Source organism: Larus michahellis, chromosome 5 (genome assembly GCF_964199755.1).
Source record: "Larus michahellis chromosome 5, bLarMic1.1, whole genome shotgun sequence".
Classification (NCBI taxonomy): domain Eukaryota; kingdom Metazoa; phylum Chordata; class Aves; order Charadriiformes; family Laridae; genus Larus; species Larus michahellis.
Window position 1 is genome coordinate 76,569,076 of NC_133900.1, and position 18,227 is coordinate 76,587,302.

Here is an 18,227-nt window from a genome sequence, read left to right on the forward strand (position 1 = left end):
TCACCTTTGGGTTATGGGACCACATGAGAACAAGCACGTACTGACATATTGACTTAGCTACTCATTAAGAAAAAGCATTCTTCAATCCCAATTGCAAGCGATTGTGAAGCTTTGCTTAAAGTAGTATTTTAATTTTGGTATCCTAAGGAAATACACAGGAAAGCTAATAAAGAAGGAAAAAAAAGAATCTAAGACATATTTAAAACTTGTACTGCTAAAGCAAGAACAAACAACGTAATGTTACTGTCGCAGAAGCAATGAAAATACTAATGTAAAAAAATTTGCAATTAATTTTTAAGAGTACTTGAAATAAAATTAACTATCTTACAGGTCACATCCTGCAGAACTCTCTGGATTGAATGAGAATTTTACTTGATTTAAAACTTTTAAAAAAAAAAGGATCCCTGATAACCAGTATTTACCTTAAAATGCAGGTAGATGCTTGTAGCGTAATTGAAAAAAGTGTCAGATTCCTTACTACTACAGTGGCCCTTAAATGTGTTTAAATATTTGTTCACAGATCCTTTACGGAGCACCCCAGGTGTAAAATATTTCTAGAGCTAGAAAATTAAGAATATGCATTTATCAGACTTTTTTTTTTAAAGGTTCTCTATAGAAGCTTTGTGTATCTTTTCTGCAAATACGTACGCAAGTTATGTGGAAGTCATATTTTCTGGGCACCCAGGCATCAGGAGCTTTTGGGATTTTCACAGCATATTTGCTTTCAAAATACCTTTGAGAATCCCCCAAGAAGCCTATCTAGGCAACAGAACAACTGAGTTATTCCTGGTCGGCCACAAAAATTGCAGAGAATAATAGAAGACCGGTACACCTGTCCATGGACTGGGCTCGGCAAACACCTGGGGCTGGGCACCACATAGCACCAAGGGTTTAAAACCAGTATTTTCCCCATTCCCATCTCAAACATTTTGGGAAAGCCATAGCTCCAGGCTCTGGTTCCTCTTGCAAGTCCTGGGAAGTGCGAGGGGTTTGGAGAAGGGGCCAAGGAGTCCCCTTGTGGCCAGGGCTCTCTCTGTGTCACCTCCATCCACCCAACGCCTGCGTCAGAAAGGGATGTGGCAGGGATACGGGTGGCAGAGCAGAGGCAGGACCTAAAAAAGCAGCTCCTTTCGTTCAACTCCAGTTGGCCAAACCCAGGATTGCTCCTGGGCTGTACTGATGCGCTGTGACCAGCTGAAGGGGAAGGTTGTTTCCAGTCCAGTTTCCCCATCTCAACCCTGCTGGTTACCGAGGAGCCAGTGTAAGAACAAAACTCTGTATGTATGTGAAATTCAGGCAGATCAAAACACAGCCGGAGGGAGAATCCAGCCCGGGCTGCGCTGAATAGGCTGCACAGAAAGCTGAGTACACAGAACAAGCTTCCTCACATAAGAGACACAAACTTAAGCAGCTGAAAGTTTCTATAGGTAAAAAGTTCATTACCACAACTTAACTGGAAACTGCCTTTGAGAATAAAATACATTAGTTAAACCTGAGATTCTGGCCAAATAATTTAAACTACGCTAGAGGAGAAAGCTCATTCCCACGCTTTCCAAATACCAGCTCTTCTTTCAGCTCAGCAGCATCAGCCCTGGGACTCTTGGTTTGCCAGCCGCCACGGTTTCATACCCAGGTGGACATGGAAACACATGCAAGTCTTTGTCATCTGGATCTATGGCAACTGGGATAACGAGGGACAAAAGAGAGAAGAGCAGAGCTTCCAAAATCAGATTTTCCCACTACTTCTAAGACGTTTTAGAAGGGACGGAGCACCCAGAAGCCTTCGTTCAGTCTCCCAGGGGACCTGGGTTACAGATCGTTACCTGAGCCACCAACTCACTGCTGAGCACAGCATCTGCTTGGCTGGGGCCAGCCGAGAGCCACAGGGAGGAGAGGGAGCTGGCAGAAGAACTCTACACCGCTTTCCAACCCATGTCAGGGAAACCCCACTTCAGTCCTAATTAATCTGCCATGATATGCAAAGCAATTTCCCGCCACGAGCATCTTTCCGACGAAGACCCCGGCAGCTGAGCTGACAGAAGCTGCTGCGGGCAAGGGACTGGTCTTACTCCCTCCTCCCCGCTCCATCCCTGCGGTGCCGCTTCCTTTTTTTGAACCAAACATCCTCGCCAGCTAAAACCTTTACAATAAACTACAATTCAGCACACATTCCAGGCAAGAAATGTATGTGCAGCTTTTCAGATGTGCGTCCTGTGCCCTCCCCCAGCAGCAGGAGGTTCTTGTACGCAAGAAAGAAATCACGCTATTATTTCTAAATGTCCTGATACACAAGAAATTCTCTTAGAAAGTAAAAAAAAAAACAAAAACCCAAAACAAAAAAAGCCCAAAAAGGATTACAATGAAGTCTTTATTCTTGGTGTCGTGTAAGCAAACAGCAGGCAAATGTGTTAAAGAGGAAACAGGAAATTTTTATTGGAAGCAGCTTTATTTGTTAGTCCGTTTCACAAAGCAGGCCTCCACGCTCAAATCAAGGGTAGGAGTTCCTTTTGTGTATGGTTGGGAACCATTAGTCCTTATTTACCCACTTCCTGGGGGGTTAGGACGACCCAATTCTTCCCCAAACTGGTAAGTGAAAAGTAGAAACTTCTAACTTCCTTTTTGTTTAACTTTGGTTAATCTTGGTTCCTGGCCCTGCAAGTTTGCAGGTTTAAAACGTCATAGCGAAAATATCTCAATTCACACCTTGTTTGATCCTGCAACTGCAGGAGGGAGAACTCTAAGATGTCTATAGTCTTTCACTGGAGGATGTCTTCCTTCCTCTAGAAAATAAAACCCGCAGAGTTTGATGTTGCAGTTATGCCCTTTGAGAAAAAAAATAATCATAGCAGTCTAGCTAGGAACAGTAAGAGCTATTAAAAAGTTAGAAGGGTTTCTGTTTTCCTTTTCCTCTTCTTCCTTGCTTTTTGCTGCCATGCGACCATACAACTTAAGCACCCCTTCCCTCAGCGTCTTCAGGACAAGGTGCCAAGCAGATGTATCTTTGTACAGTCATGTGTTGGCTCCATTTTCACCTAAGTGCTAAACATCATACGAACAGTTCTTCCAAGCAGATGGTTTCCTCCTGCCTCAACTCAGCCACCTTTATAGCCATATTAGCACCTCCACACACCAGCTCCACTCATCTCACCTTTTGGCTCTGTTAAGAGATCAGATTGTAAAAATCTGTAGCAGGACTGGTCAAATCAACGCTGTTAAAATCACATTTCAGCAAAAATGGGCTTCGTTGCCGAAGGTCCACTCCAATGCCATACGTAATAACCATTTTGTTTAGGGTTCTTTTTGGTCTTAATTTTTGACCAGGTGATTTTAGTTTAGAAATTCACTATTTCCTTTTCTCAGAAGAAAGAAAGAAAAAAAAAAAAAAAAAAAGAAGTAAAAATTGAATACAAAACAACCTTCCCGAATTAGCTTACAGGAGAGAGTCTCTCCCATGGGATGCAGAGTCTGATTTCTCACCACGACAGCTGCAGACGAACCCGACTGCTCCTTACTGCAATGCATAAAACTACCTGCCTGTTTTCTAAGGCACGGATGGAGCAACACAGACGATTCTTTCCCATCCAGGACCAATGCTCCAGTTTAATGGCTGCAAAAGGGCTTGCAATGCTCAGAAATTTGTTCTCTTTTTTTCTGCCTGTATCAGAAATTGCCTGTTGCCATATGCGTCCCTCTGAAATTTCTGCCGCTTGGCAAAATTTGTGTTCAACTGCAAAACACTGTCCTGAGCTATTAAGAAGCTTGAGATCATTTAGGATCATATTTTTTAAGACCAGCTGTGGTATATATGAGAAATATTCTTCTCTGGATAGAATTCCACTGCCGAAGTACAAGCAATCATTTTTCCAAGTGCTTGAATTACATCCCTGACATGTGAACTGTGGTCCCAACGCTAGACGTGATCCCGCTCTTCCAGCCCCTCCGTCTCTAGATACATGAACACGGATGTGAAATTTGAGACAATCTAGGGAAAGAAAAAAAAGCTGCACTATGGCAGCTGTCTACAAATGAGCAGGCCAGGCACCAAAAATGATAAATCAGTTCTGGGCAATGTCATATGCCTGCAGCCCTTTAAAGTTGGGGCAGTGTGACTTCCTAAGAGTTAGCCTGCTATGCGTCCGTGGCCTCAGACGGTTTTCCCTTTGAAGATATGTGGCTGCAGCTTGAAAATAATTAAATTCCTCTTCATAAGTCTGGTTTTTCTCAAACCTATATAGTAAAATATTCCTTAGGCAGTATCATTATCTTAGCGCTCCACACCTTTCAAGAAAGCAGCACGTAGCAAGAAAAAAACCGTAATTAACGAAGAACAGCATTTTATAAGGATAATGCCCTTAAAACAAACACAGGAACTTGGTGAGTTTGTCAATAAACATTCAACCACTAAAAGCTTGAGAATTCTGAAAATCCCATTAAAAGCTCTTGCCAAATTTCTAACACGGTTGGAATCTCTTTTTATTCTAAGAGAACAATCCAATCTTACACCGCTATCCTAAAATACCAGTTTGACACGTTCAGCCCACGAAGGATTCATTTCTGGATGAACCAGTGAGTCCGAGAGAATAACAGGCCTGACTTTTGAACTGATGGTGAGCTTGCAGGTTTTGAAATGAAAGCCAAACACCTTCCTGAGAGGGTCCCTTTTCTCCTTTCACCTTTAAAGCGTAACGTACATTTTGCAACAGCAGCTGCCCATTGTGATGTGCTCCTGTATCTCACTGTGCTTCTAACTACCTTCCACAGTCAAACGATACACGTTATGATCTCCATGTAACGCTGCGTGCCTCAGCAGTCAATTCAAGCAGATACGGATGCACGCACAATTTGAAAAAAAATATTTCTAACCAAGAACTCTCTGGGGGGCAAAAAAGACAAGTTCTTGAAAGAAACCATATATGACACCAAATATATATATTGTTTTCTAGTCATAAAAACCCTAGAAAGAGGCGGTGGTGCAGAATGGTACTCAAACATTTCTCAACTATGTGATGATGACCGAAGAAACACTCTCCTTGTGTTCCTGCTGGCTTTGGGTTAAACATGGGGATGGTTTTTTCAAGTTCTGGAGCCTTGCAGCAAGACAGTAACTATGCTGCTGGTGTTATGTATAAACCACAGGACACTGGGAGAAGAAGCAGAGTATGTTTGGAATTTGTGTGGGAACAGATGAAGAAGTAAGGAAACAGATGTTTAAGATCATATATTGATATTTTCTCTGAAGAAAATCAGGAAGCTTGAACACCATTTTTTTTTTCCAGCAGAGCTTTTGGAAAGAGCAAATGGCTTACTTCCACTGATGGGGTTTTAAGTTGGATTATCTCCTTAATCATGAAAGCCAAATTAAAATAATTATATATATTTCTATATATATATCTCCGACTGGTTTGCAAAACATCCACATAGGTGTATGTTGGCTGTATGTAATTTCCCTCCCTACTAACTGTACCAGGTTACACAATACAGCAGCTTTAATTGCTCACCAATCCTCTTGGCAAGCACAGGAAACACAATACCGCTTTTGTGAATCAAAATCTAATTACCTTGAATGTCCTTTTCATAGTCTTCAGCACACTGAAATCACTTCAAAAGTTTTTCAGCTCAAAAGTTAGCATGAGAGACAGCATTTGATGAAAACACTTAAAATGTTCAGTGACTGAGCCAACACTTGCTGAAATCAGTGGGAGCCTCCATGAATTTCAGAGGAATAAAGCCCATCCCAACATGGATCCCATGAGTCTCTAAAATCCAACATGACTTTTTTAGGAATAAGGGCGATCAGTTTCACAGTTCTCCTCATTATTTTTACCCCCAAAAAATATTTAAAATGAGACTTATGCTTTCTCTAAGGCCAGTCATGCTGTGAGCCCCATCCCAAGCCCGGGGAGCATCCCTGGGGTTCATCAGAGCTCAAGGAAGGGCAGTGCCTGATGGCAGAGGGGCAGAGATGGCACAACCACCATGCCCAAGAGCATGGAGGTCCTCCCCTCCATCAAGAGGACCTGGAGCAACTGTTACACTCAGAAAAGCATCAAAGCAGCATAATTTCAGGATTTAATACAGGAATAAAGGATATTCCCAACATCTCTGTCAAGCACTTTCCCTATACATTCCATAACAGATTGCAGTTATTGCTTATTTTCACACTATTACGTATGTTTCTAATTGCCCAAAGTCAGCTGCGTTGCTTCCCAATTTGCTGAAGACTGTGGGAAAGCATATTCTTGGACATAAAAGAACCATCACAACTTCTGGTTCACATTGTAAATCGTAATTTATTCCTAAATAGTTTTGGCATTTTGAGCATATACAGGAGGATTAAGAAAGAAATTTAGAAAACAACGCAATATAAAGTTAAAAACTAACTTTGTTTAAACAGAAAACCAAAGCTTCATATGGCAATTTTCCTGCCAAAGAACGGTTCTTTTTATAGATTAAAGATGGTCTTCTCCCATTTGTTTTTAAGAAGGTTCACAGATGAAGAGGAACAAGATGTCAAGCGACTTGAGAAAACCTTAAGAAATAATTGGGCACGTGGATTATTTATCTGGCCTGATTAACACAGGGTGGTCTTGAAGGAGGATTATTTGGAGCAGAGAAAGCAGTTAGTCAAATCCTCTGAAGGAGGTCATGTTGACAGATTCCAGAGTGAGAAACGAATCCTCCTCCAAAGACTGAGAAACAGAAGATGGCTTTAACCTTCTCTTCTCTCAGAAATGACTTGGTTAGAATGACCTTTGGGAACATACTGAAGGGCAAACATTAACCATTGCTACTCCCAAGCTCAGCCTAATATTCTTTCATTGCACCCTGCCTGCCAGCTAGTAAACTTGCACACTGTATGCAAAGCTCAAATCAAAGGCTCATTGAGCTCCAGAAGGAGGCCAAGGTGAACAGATCCAGCATGACAGATACTTTGCCTAAAAATGCCCAAAGTCTGGGCTACCTGTTCAGATCTAAGAAATAATAATGGTGTAAGAGCCGATATGAACTGCCTCAACAGTTTACACAGAGGAAAGCAGATTTTATACAGACAGTTACTTCTTCTAGCTCGTTAAGCCTGAACCTCAAAACCATCTGCACACGTAAGAAGAACCATATGGAAGCACTACCTTTGCATCGTAACCATTTAGTGCTTGCCTCACTGATGACCCAGTCCCCAGACTGCACCCCATGTGGATGATACAGCACGAGATACAAAATACCGGTGGCAGTGAAACAGCCCAGCATAAAGCTGGTGGTCTCCCAGCCTGTTGTCCCTACATCAAAACTAAGGATGCAAACGTGGATTTTCCCAAAGCAAATATTACTATGAACTTCTTATCTCCAGATATTGCAGACAGTTGTATTCTGTCTGTGATCCTGCACACTTGCAAATGCTTTTCCCGGTACCTGACCTAATGGTCACACCTTTCAACTTTACCTTTGGGGATAAGGGAATGGTCTAGATACAGCAGAGCCATGGCAATGGTCCAGGCACTGCAAAGCCAACGCAACACTGCAGAAGAAAGCAGAGAGACTATGTATGGAAAGAAGAAGGGAAGTTAAAATGGTTCACGAAGCTTTACACTGCAAAGTTTCTTGTATCTTATAACGCACAGGAAATCTGTTACCAGAAGCACATCAGAGACATGTCTCTGCTACCAGAGGCAGAGGGAAGGGTGGTCAGCAGAGCATCCAGTTTTGTGGATCCACAGGGTTGCAGAAAGACCACCCCCAAAACGCAAGAATGCAGGGGGGTGTACTTTTCTTAATTCCAAATTTTCAGCAAATGGCAAGAATAGGTTGGGGAAGGTCAAACCGTGTCCACCGCTGGCTTCAGCGAATGTCTTTCATGCATCTCCCCAGGAGGCGTTCTTTGCACAGACCGAGATGAGCATTTGAGTGGACACTTTTAGATAAATATAAAATAAATATATTTAAGACCAAGCCTAAGGAATTCTGCACCATTTTGGGCTTTAAAAAAAAAATGTCCCTGCCATAAGTGGGTCATCATATTGTGTCTTCATTAGAAGAGAGATCGGGTAATATTTTACCTGATCCAGTCTCACCTAACACAGTCCTTCTCAAGGGAAACAAATCCTGGTCAATATTTGAAAGAACATTCATGCTAACAAATAACAATGCTTAGCATGCTCTTCTAAAGACAACGAAATACTTTCAGAAAGATGTGTAGTATTACCTGTGACTTTCAGGTAATGAAACTCAGTGAATTAAGTCATTCTTGACTTCATTTTACTTCTACCAGTTATGTCAATGGTATAGTATACCAAGAGGCCTGTGGCAGAATAAGTGCCCAGTGAAAAGAACCAGAAAGCTCTAATCACAGCCCAGTCCTGTGCCCCTTTCATGAGACTTGCTCATCCTTGTTGTAAGACAGACCTCTTTTTTTTTTTTTTCCTCCTTAAAACAGGAGAAGGGGGGGAAATAGAACAGAAAATGAAAAGGAAAAAAGAAAAAAACTTGGAAAAAACTTCGGAAACCAAAAAACACGCAAGACAATCTTGATACCTGCACCAGTCAGAATTACTGATGGCATAGGTACAAGCAAGAAATATGCCTGGAATTGCTGAAATTACCAAAATTACTGGCTATCTACACTCATCACTAGAGAGGATATAGTGTTTTGTAGTTCATTGACCCAGGGAAATACCAAGGATGAAACTGTAAGCAGAACAATAGAATACCCAATGAAGATATATAAATTTTATAGGGGCATCATCTCTTTACTCAGTGGAGATCAAACCAGCAAGTTTTCTGTGAACTGCAGATCACTTGATTGCTGTATTTCTATAATATGCACAGGAAGGAAGGGGAAACATCTGAAGTTATTTTTATTTCCCCAAGTCTTCTGGCTATACTGTATGAATGCGAGGGTGGGTCTGGCATTGTCTGAAATGTGTCAGGGTCCTTTTGCATAGCCTCATTTCCTTCTTCCTGTTGCTAGGAAGGATAGTTAAGCATGAAAAGCTCTTGTTTACAGTACAGGACCATCCTGTTAAGCACATGAGTTCTCTTCCTCCATCTCCTTTTAACCAGCCAAGGGTGCAGTGGTGTTTATGCTGAAGCCATCAGCAAAACTCCAATCAGAGGGGAACTGGAAGAGAAGTTTGAATCTCTAAAGAAGCCCAAACATAACATACTGTGGTATTCTCACCAGCAAAAAACTTTATCATACAAACTGCATCTCTAAATATTTGCAGAACTCATAAATTCACATGGCTCAAACAAACCATTGCCTAGAATGTAATGAATTAGAAGAACCAGGAAAGTAAAACCAAGTCACCTCTCATCTCCTTTTAGGAATCCAAATATAAACATTCGAGATTAGTACAGAAGAACAACCGCAGTACCTTTTTCCTGCCCCCACCAGAGGCAAAATACAAGGGGTACTTGTGAGTTTCCACGACCAGCATCACTCTTTCTCTCTGGCCCACCAAGGGCAGCTGCAGAACTGGCTGGGAAGACCCTGGCTGAAGAATTAAAAATCCTGGACTGAATCTATACAACTGAGATTCAAAACCCAAATAAAACCATGACAAGATACATCCCTCCTTTTAACTACCACTTAGAAATTAAATTTAACAATAGCTCCCTGGTGTTTAAAACAATGTATCCGCACTTCCTTTTGATAAAAAAAACCTCTCAATTAACAAACCAAGTTATTTTAAAAGAAGATAAAGAGATCAGGAAGTCCTAGAGGTTACAAAAAGTAGCTCCAAATGCTTTGATTCCTATGAACTTGCAGATGAAAGGGATCTTCTTAAAACAATACCTACGTATACTGTTGCATATACATATATTCCATACTTGGAGAATCTCAGCCCTAATCAGGATCCCACAGGCAAACTGAAGGAGCAACCCAAAACCATTTGCTAGGGAGACATGGATCCCACTTCCTGGCCACCTCAGCCTTTCTCTTTTTTGTTGTTTCTACCGGGAGACGGGGATCAGGATGCCTACAGGACATCAATAAGGATACCTGGAAGACGAGATAGCAGGCTACAGCTGCGGAATCAACAGCAGCGCCTAATACCAACTGTGCGCGCTGTCGGCCAGCAGTAGCCTGGTTGCCAGACGGATGCTGAGTCCATCTGGCACCAAACTGTTGATAGATTCATACTCTGAGGCTCGTATGAAATCTGCTTATCTATTAATCTTCCTGAAGTTCACTACAAAAAGCCTTAAAACTTAACCTGACTCAGAGCATTTTTACTGATTTGCTGCTGGGGATTTCTCAGTCAGGGCAGGGCAATTCAAACAGATCACACTAACTCCTGTAAAAAAAAAAAAAAAAAGCATCTATAATTGATGTCTAAAATAAAATTACATTCCCCACTCTTTCAATTCACATGGTTAAGTACTATGACACATCAGGCAGAACCTTCTGGCTTAGTTAAATACTTCGTTTAAATGTAGTTATTTCTTCCAGTGAAAGAGAATTTTCCCAAAGAGAATGGGGGGGATGGTGGGGGGGGAATTGTTGTGCGAAAAGTGCCCTTGACTGGCAATAGTGCTCATTAGGCTAATGACAACACACCGCTCAACAACTTCACAGTTATGGTGGAAGAAAGTCATGGGTGGGTGTTTGTAGGAACGCGGAGGGTGAGAGGGGAGGTGAGACTGCCCGGCTGGAGAAGAGCATCGCTCTTCTGTTCTTCGGGAGAAGGGGGCGGCGGGGGGGTCGATCCCGGCTGGCAGGAGGTGCCGCTCCTCCACCGGGATCAAAGCCGCCGGGGTGACACCAGGGCTCGCCACCGCCGCACAGAGCGGGGGAGCCACCGGGCTAATTACGGAGAACTTCAAAAGAAACTCTACGTCTCCCGGCTCGCAAGGACTCCCGTGAAAAAAAAAAAAAAAAAAAAAAAAAAAAGGAAAAAGAGGAAAAAAAGGAAAAAAAGGAGAAAAAAAGGAAAAAAAAAAGAAACTCCAAAAAAGAGATGGCCAGGGTGCCCTGAAAAAAAGGAAAAAAAAAAGAAAAAAAAACCGAAACGCCAAGAAAAGAGATGGCCAGGGTGCCATGCACAGAAGTAGACCGCATCCTGCGCGCCGCTCCGCGCCCCCTCCGCGCTTTCTCTCCCGCGGGTATTAACCCTTTCGGCGCTCCCCCGCCGGCAAAAGCCCCCCAAGGCTCTCACCTGGGGCTCTGCACCCCCGCCAATACGGACGGGGGCGAAAGACCCGCGGCTGGGGACGCACCGCGCACCGCGCACCGCACCGCGGGACGCGCAGCCGCCACCGCCTTCTTCCCCCCCTCCATGGGTCAGAGCCCGAGCTTACGTGTGAGGATCATGGTGCCTCCGCGGGGCTGCCTTCCTCCCTGCCTTCCTCCTCGGAACTGGCCCCCGGCGCGGAGGAGCGGCCCGGCCCGGCCCAGCCCCCGCCCCCCGCCCCGCTCCGCCCGGCCCCCGCCCCGCTCTGCCCGCCCCGCTCCGCGCCGCTCCGCAACCCCCTGAGGCGCGGAGCGTTTTGGGGGGGGGGGATGCTGAGCCGAAGGGAGCCGCGCAGGGTGGGCGGGGGCGGGGGGGGAGGAGATGCCGGTGCGAAAAAGGGTGGCGGAAAGCGCTGTGAAACGGTTCAAATGCCCGCACATCATCAAAGGCTGGAGCTGCATGGAAACCAACAAGCGGTGGCCCTGTGGGGACCACAGCACCGGCACAGGCATGGCTTGGGGACAGGGAAGCAAAACCTGGCTTCATAGCTCTGCGCCTGGGAGTCGCTCCCTACGCCGTTTTCTCCCCTGTATATTTCTGCCCTGTATATTCCCCGCTTACTGCAGGGGGGTTGGACTAGATGACCTTTAAAGGTCCCAACGCATTCTATGATTCTATGATTCTATTTCGTGGGGATTGTTCGAATGCTTATTTCTCGGTTGACGCTCGCATTCCAGGCTTTAAAAATGGCACAAAAAATCCCAGCTGCCAAACTATCAGCAGGTAAAAAGAGTACTGCGAAATTTTGAAAATATCTGGGTCCCATCACAGATTATGATTGGTGCGTTTGCTTCCAAGCCAACATCATATATTTTATACTTGCTGGTGTTTTTCTAAGATTCAGTTGTCGTTTCTGCTCTGTGTTCTGTCAGATATAGAGTATATATGGTGTGGTGCCTGAGCAGGCAATTTGCTGAAGAATAAACATCTCCCCCTTCTATAGGCTGCAAACTGTGGCCAGTTGGCTATTATAGTGTTGTTTCTGGAAACCCCTACACAGCTCTAGGTCATTAATTTACTTTAATAGCCCAGAAGAGGCTGGAACTGCGCTATATCTTCGAGCTTGACTTTACATATGTTACCTGCTTAATCAATTACCTCTTCGTATCTAAACGCTCCAGGTCTTTTTGGCACAGCCACATTTACCTGCATTTTTGAATGCTTCTTGTAAGGCACCCACATATATGTTTACAAGGTAGGTCAGGGCCCTAAAATGCGAATTCTTAACTCTAACAGAGGGAAGACAGACATATGCTACGCCCCAGCTGTTGAACAGACAAGGTAACCCCGGTCTAACTGGCTTTCTGTCTGTATTGTCTAGACTTTTTTTTTGCACTCGATAGACTAGGATGCGATAGAATAGTCATGACAGGAGATGGAGAACGCTGGTTACGCACCGTGTGTGATTTTCAGAGTCCGAATTCTAGAAAAGAGAGAAATTGTTTCTCCAATAAGCATCCTCAAAAGGAAGGGGAAAAAAAAAAATCCAGAGCACGTAGAAAAGCATGCTGGTACTAAGGCGTTTCCATCACAGTGATAATGCTGGAACCAGAAGACCACCGCGCGTCAAGTTAATACCTTGTAAAAAGCAGGGTTTATTCCTGTAAACACGCACTGCCTGGGCTGTTTCCTGGACCAAGCCTGCATCTCTGTATGGGAAGCTTTTGTATAGGACCCACAGGAAGATTTTGAAGAGGGAGAGAACGGACTTTTACGCTGCAGAAAAAAAGTGGGAAGGGTTTGGAGGACCTGGCAGTGTGAAAGGGAGCTGAAAAAAGCTAGGAACGAGAGGAGGAGACGTGTGTGGCAGTGAAGTAAAATACGAAGTGAAAAGGTTGTGTGATAGATGCAAACCAAGAATTTGAAGTCAGAGAGTTTTGTCTGAGGCTCCTGAAAGAGGTGACGAGATCAGTGAATACTCAACAAATGTGGCCCAGACACGGAAGATGGGAAGCTCTCGGTAGTTACATCAAGGGTTATCAGTCTCACCTCTACCACTTTGTAAAATAGCGAATGAATGATGATGCTGATGATAAAACACGATGTTTGTGCTTTAGTTCAGCTCTCCTATTCTGCTGGCAAAGCCAATCGGCTCCCACAGCAAAGGAGGAATCTCCATCCTCATTTAGTCTTTGTGGATTCCCTCAGCAATGTCCGAACCAGTGACTTTTGTGATGGAGCAGCCTGTCTGCTGGGATCATCGCTTTAATAGGTGCCGGAGGATTATCACTGACCTGGATTAGATTCTTGCTGGCAATCTGAAAGAGAAAGGCTTTGATTCTAAGTTTGTTATCAACCCTAGAAGACACGCAGTCTCTCTGGCTTGCATTTTAACTTGGAATTCTATAGGGCTACTTAAGCGGGCATGTTCTTGGAGCTGAAAAGCAAGGCACCGGGTGTCGCGTTCGCTGTAAAACGTGCTCAGAGGAGCATTCCACCTGAGGCATGGGTGTTCAGCAGGCCGCAACCCCCCTCATCGCTCACCCGCCTTTAAAGAGCGTTGTGAAGTCGGTGGAGCCTTTAATATTTTTATTTCTTTATCTCTCTGGCTATTCAAAGAGCAGGGAGCTGCCTGCCAGCGTCGCGGCGCGGCAGGATTTTAGGAGCAGCCTGCCTAAGAGGATTGTTTCTGTGGAGTACTGTTATCCTTAATGCAATCAATGAGCTCTCGCTGGATGGTAAAGTAATTGTAAAGGACTGCCCGACAGGCACAATTATTCACTTTAAAAGGTGAATTCTCCTTCTGTTGTCACTGCATAAGGGAGTGATTCGCAGGACTGGCATCTAATAATAAGGACTTGATTGTCCTCTGTTTTCCCTCCCATGGGGGAGGGAAATGCCTTCATGGCCCAAACGCCTTCATGGTTAACTGTGCCCTTCTCATCCTTTTTCCTCGAAATAGTGCAGCACACAGAGAAGTCCCGGTTCATAATTAGTCAACTGACCTGCTGGTACAAACCCAGGATTGTCAGACACACGATTGCAATGCTAAACGCCAGTATTAATACCCTCTTCGCCACCGCATGATAGATGATAGAGCCGTTTCGGCCCGAGTTTCCAGGCCTCTGGCTCTAGGCTCGGATTCCTTCTCCGCTGGGATATTTGTCTCCAGCATTTCCACAGTCCAAAGGACCTTCATGTTCCAACCATTGTCAGCGAAATAATTAAGTTTGCGTTTTCTAGCACTTGACTTTACTGAGAAGTAATTATTTTAAGGAGTCTGTAATTGTTCGGGCCTCTTGACAAGGAGTGTTTGCACTATCACTTCTCAGAGATAAGCGGCATTAACAGCCCATTGCGTTCAGAGAAGGAAAACTATTGTTTCACCTACTGGAGAATCACAGAATGAAGGAAAGCATCTTTCCAAAGTACTTTTTAACGAAATACATAGTAAAGTCATTATATTGCATAAACACAGGCACTGATCTACTGCTTGTAATTGACGGGCTCTCTGCTCCAGAAGTCTTCCTTTAGAAATAAGCAGTATTAAGAATACTACTTGTATTCAATCCCAGGCAACATGTAGGTTGTTTTTTTTTTTATTTTTCTTTCTTTTAACAGTAAATAATAAAGAAATCTAACTTTGCCTTATTCTTTGTGGTGCATATAACTGACTATTTTAAAAAGAGGGATAAGCGAGCTCTATACTTTTGTCTGCTTTTGAATGCCCTCAAACACCATGAGTTCAACAGTTCAGACTGAAAATGAAATGACCAGGTTCACACTGTACTTAAAGAAAGCTCTATTATATGGAAGCACAAAAGGAAGAGAAATAAAAACTGATTATATAAGTTGAGAAAGAGACAATTTGTTAAAATATAAATACAGATAAACTGAAATAGGAGGAGGAGAGAAAATAAATATTTTCATTCCATATTAAACAGAAGGTAAACTCCTTAGCTTACATGGGATACCATTGGTTTATAGGAATTGGTGGAGATGTACAGTATCTTTTCCATATTGTGTTTAAGATGCTGTCACTGGTGGTGATTTATTTTTTGAAGGCTGCGTGATTTTCTACTGTTAATGGCTTTGCCTTCCCTTCAATTAAAAGCTATATTTTTACATTAAAAAAAGTGATTCAACTTTGGAAAAATAACCAATTGAATTTAACTTTCAAGAAAGTAGGGAAAGCGGATTTGGGTAAACTAACCCTTATTTAGAAGAAGTGCTAGAGGAGGGTAGTCAGACTTTCTAACCTGTGATGAAGGCTCAGAGATGACCCAGAGTAAATATATAGCTGGTGGCATGCAGAAAAATCCTCCTTCCTTTTACTCCAGAAATTCAGAATAACTGCTTATTTACTGATAAAGACTTGAAATAGATATTACAGAATGATCGAAAGATGAACACTTTGGTGACGGTGTATAATGGAGCAGGGTATATATCTCAGCATTGTGTTCCTTGGGAAAGAAGAGTTTTTTTTCAGACCAACGCTCTTGTTTTCATTCTGTGTTCATGTGGCCGCAGCCACAGGATATACATTACTAGATCAACCAGCTCTTCCCTCCTCTATTTTAAGCAAATGGATTTTACCTTCCACCTTTAAAACCACCAGTTTCCAAGGCATTCTAATGGTAAGATGCTTTTTTTTCTAAAAATCTCACTCTGTCTTCATGCATGACCTCCAGTCTGATGAAGGAAAAAAGGTCAGCTTTCACAGAGGGACAACAGTAACCTTCATGAAGACAAGATGTAAGATGCAAGTTGCCCACTAAAGGAGATGAAAACTGAAAGACTGGTGCCTTAAACATGTCAAAACAGTGGTTAAAAATTGGTTTGTGAAGCAGCTGTGTTGTTACAATATACATGAGATGCCAGACTTTTCAGCACGATACCCTGGGACAGACCATGTCAGCCATGCGCTGCCCGGCTGGGGTTAACAGGAGTAGAGGGGAAGGAGAGAAAGTTTTCTTTATTTTTATTATTATAGTAACTAAAAAAATTATGAACAATGAAAAATTTCCTTTCAAGAACAAAGTCTTTCTTACTTCTATCTTGTGTGATCCAAGGCTTTTTAGTTAAACGAACTCTATATTCATTAAACTTATTTCCTCTGGAGGAAATAGGCACATGCATCCACCTGGACCAGTTGACCCACTATGTGAAAGACTGCTGCTGTTTTAGCCTTGGGGAATCTCCAGGACTCAGGAAATAATTTTAAACCCATGACTCAATAAAGCACGATAACTATGGCAACTAGAACACATACGCTGTGATGGCTAATTTCACCTCACCATTCATCGGGGGAGGTACTGCCTTGATACTATAGCCTGGAGAGGAGCTATTGTTAATGTAATGTGAAGGGACAGGGACAGGGAAGGAGGAAAACACATGTTAATAAGGCCAGTGAACAAAGCCAGGCCAGATTCATAATCCTTGTCGGTCCTGTTCTTGACAGAGCACTAGACTGACACTCGAAATATCTGCAGTCTTGTCCTGTTTAGACTTATTGGGCAGCCTTGGTCTATCTGTTTCCTTTCTCATACTTCATTTTTACCTAGATAAAACAGGGAGAATAATACGTGCCTCTTCTGAAAGCCCTTGACATGGACTGCAGAAAGTGCCGTATGAGATGATTACGCTGATACTGTGCCTAGTAAAAAACCTCTTGCAGACTGCCAGTTTGATTGCGTCTTTTATTGTCCAAGCCCATGCTCTTGCTTATTGTAACTGAAAAACAGCTCACAGCAGCAATTACTTTGCGTTTTACTGGGAGGTGAGGTAGATGTCTACATGCAGACAGTTACTTAAGGGCACCTTAAGTAACTTGCTGGAGTGTCAACACCCATAATGATGTCTGAGGAAAGACGAGAGAAGTGGAGGGGGAAGCTAGCTGTCTTGCCAGCAAGAACAAACTGAGTCGGAGAAGATTTATTAGGTGTATATTACCCAGATAAATGTGATCCTGACTTGAATGAGAGCCAGCAATAGCAAGGGGAGAGGGTCAGGCAGAAAGAAGTGGCTGTTTGGCCTTCGTCAACAGATTCGAGACCTGACGGGGATTAGGAGGAGTAACAGAATTGTTGGGGTGTTCATTCGTCACTCTAAAATTTAGGATTATGGATTCTAAATGGATGGCCGGTTTAGCTGAAAAATGCTTCCTCCTCCTCCTCCCCCATGCTACATTTCTCTTTTTATGCCAGCACGTTGCAGAGAGTGAGAGTACTGTGTGGTATTATTTGTGGACATGATACCATACATAGAAGTGACTGACAGGTTAATAGGAGCTTGCATGTTTTAAAAACAAAGACACATATTCTGTTACATGACCACAAGAAAAAGAAACATGGAAAGCGGTTAGTTTGCTTTCATATTTCAACACTGTCACATTATGAAGGGCTACCTTTTTTCACTCTGCTTGTTTCTGAGGTTTTATTTTTGCCTTCATATCAGTTTACAAAGAGACACGGTAAATGAGTTTGCTCTTGAGAGAGCAAATCTCTTAAATCTAACCTTAGCCCAGAGCAGTTTTTAAATATCTAAATGTTGAATTAAAAAAATAAAAAAGAAAAAAGAGAGATTCTTTTACTATTCCTTATTACTGGGATAATATGAAAGAGCATTATTTTTACTAAAAAAAAATATAAAAAAATCAAGGTCCTCATATTCTGAAATGCCTTTTTTTTTTTCATCAGACTTCAAAATGCAAGGAGAGGTAGCAGTGACTGGAGAATGCTTTTACTCTTTGTCCAGTACACCTGACAAACTGAGTCTACCTGGCTGTTATATTAAACTTTATAACAGTTCTGTCACTCAAGCAACAGAGCAAACTCTTCACTCACTTTCTAGTATTTTAAATCGAAAATGCAATGAAGCAGATTCTCTACTGGTGTAGATGGTGATTTTTGAAGCCTTTGGTTGCACAGTGATGTTCAAGAGCTAAGAAGCTGCCCGTGTTAACTCTGTTAAATACAATTTATTCTAGTGTAATGCAGATTTACCTTCCAGATAACAGGCTTACTTGTTCTACGTCAAACAATTCATATTTTTATACAA

General features: G+C 42.8%; 1 protein-coding gene across 4 annotated transcripts in view; it reads right to left on the reverse strand.

Moving 5' to 3' along the window:
• DLC1 (DLC1 Rho GTPase activating protein) overlaps nt 1-18,227 on the reverse strand; it is a 287,733-nt gene that overhangs the window by 29,662 nt on the left and 239,844 nt on the right. The window contains exon 1 of one of the 4 annotated variants that reach the window (XM_074588144.1): nt 11,296-11,384. The exons of the other annotated variants lie outside the window; for them this stretch is intronic. Coding sequence (XP_074444245.1) covers nt 11,296-11,308 — 13 coding nt within the window. The 5' untranslated portion in view covers nt 11,309-11,384. Of the gene's footprint in view, nt 1-11,295; nt 11,385-18,227 lie in introns of those variants that run through there. 4 annotated transcript variants of the gene reach the window in all.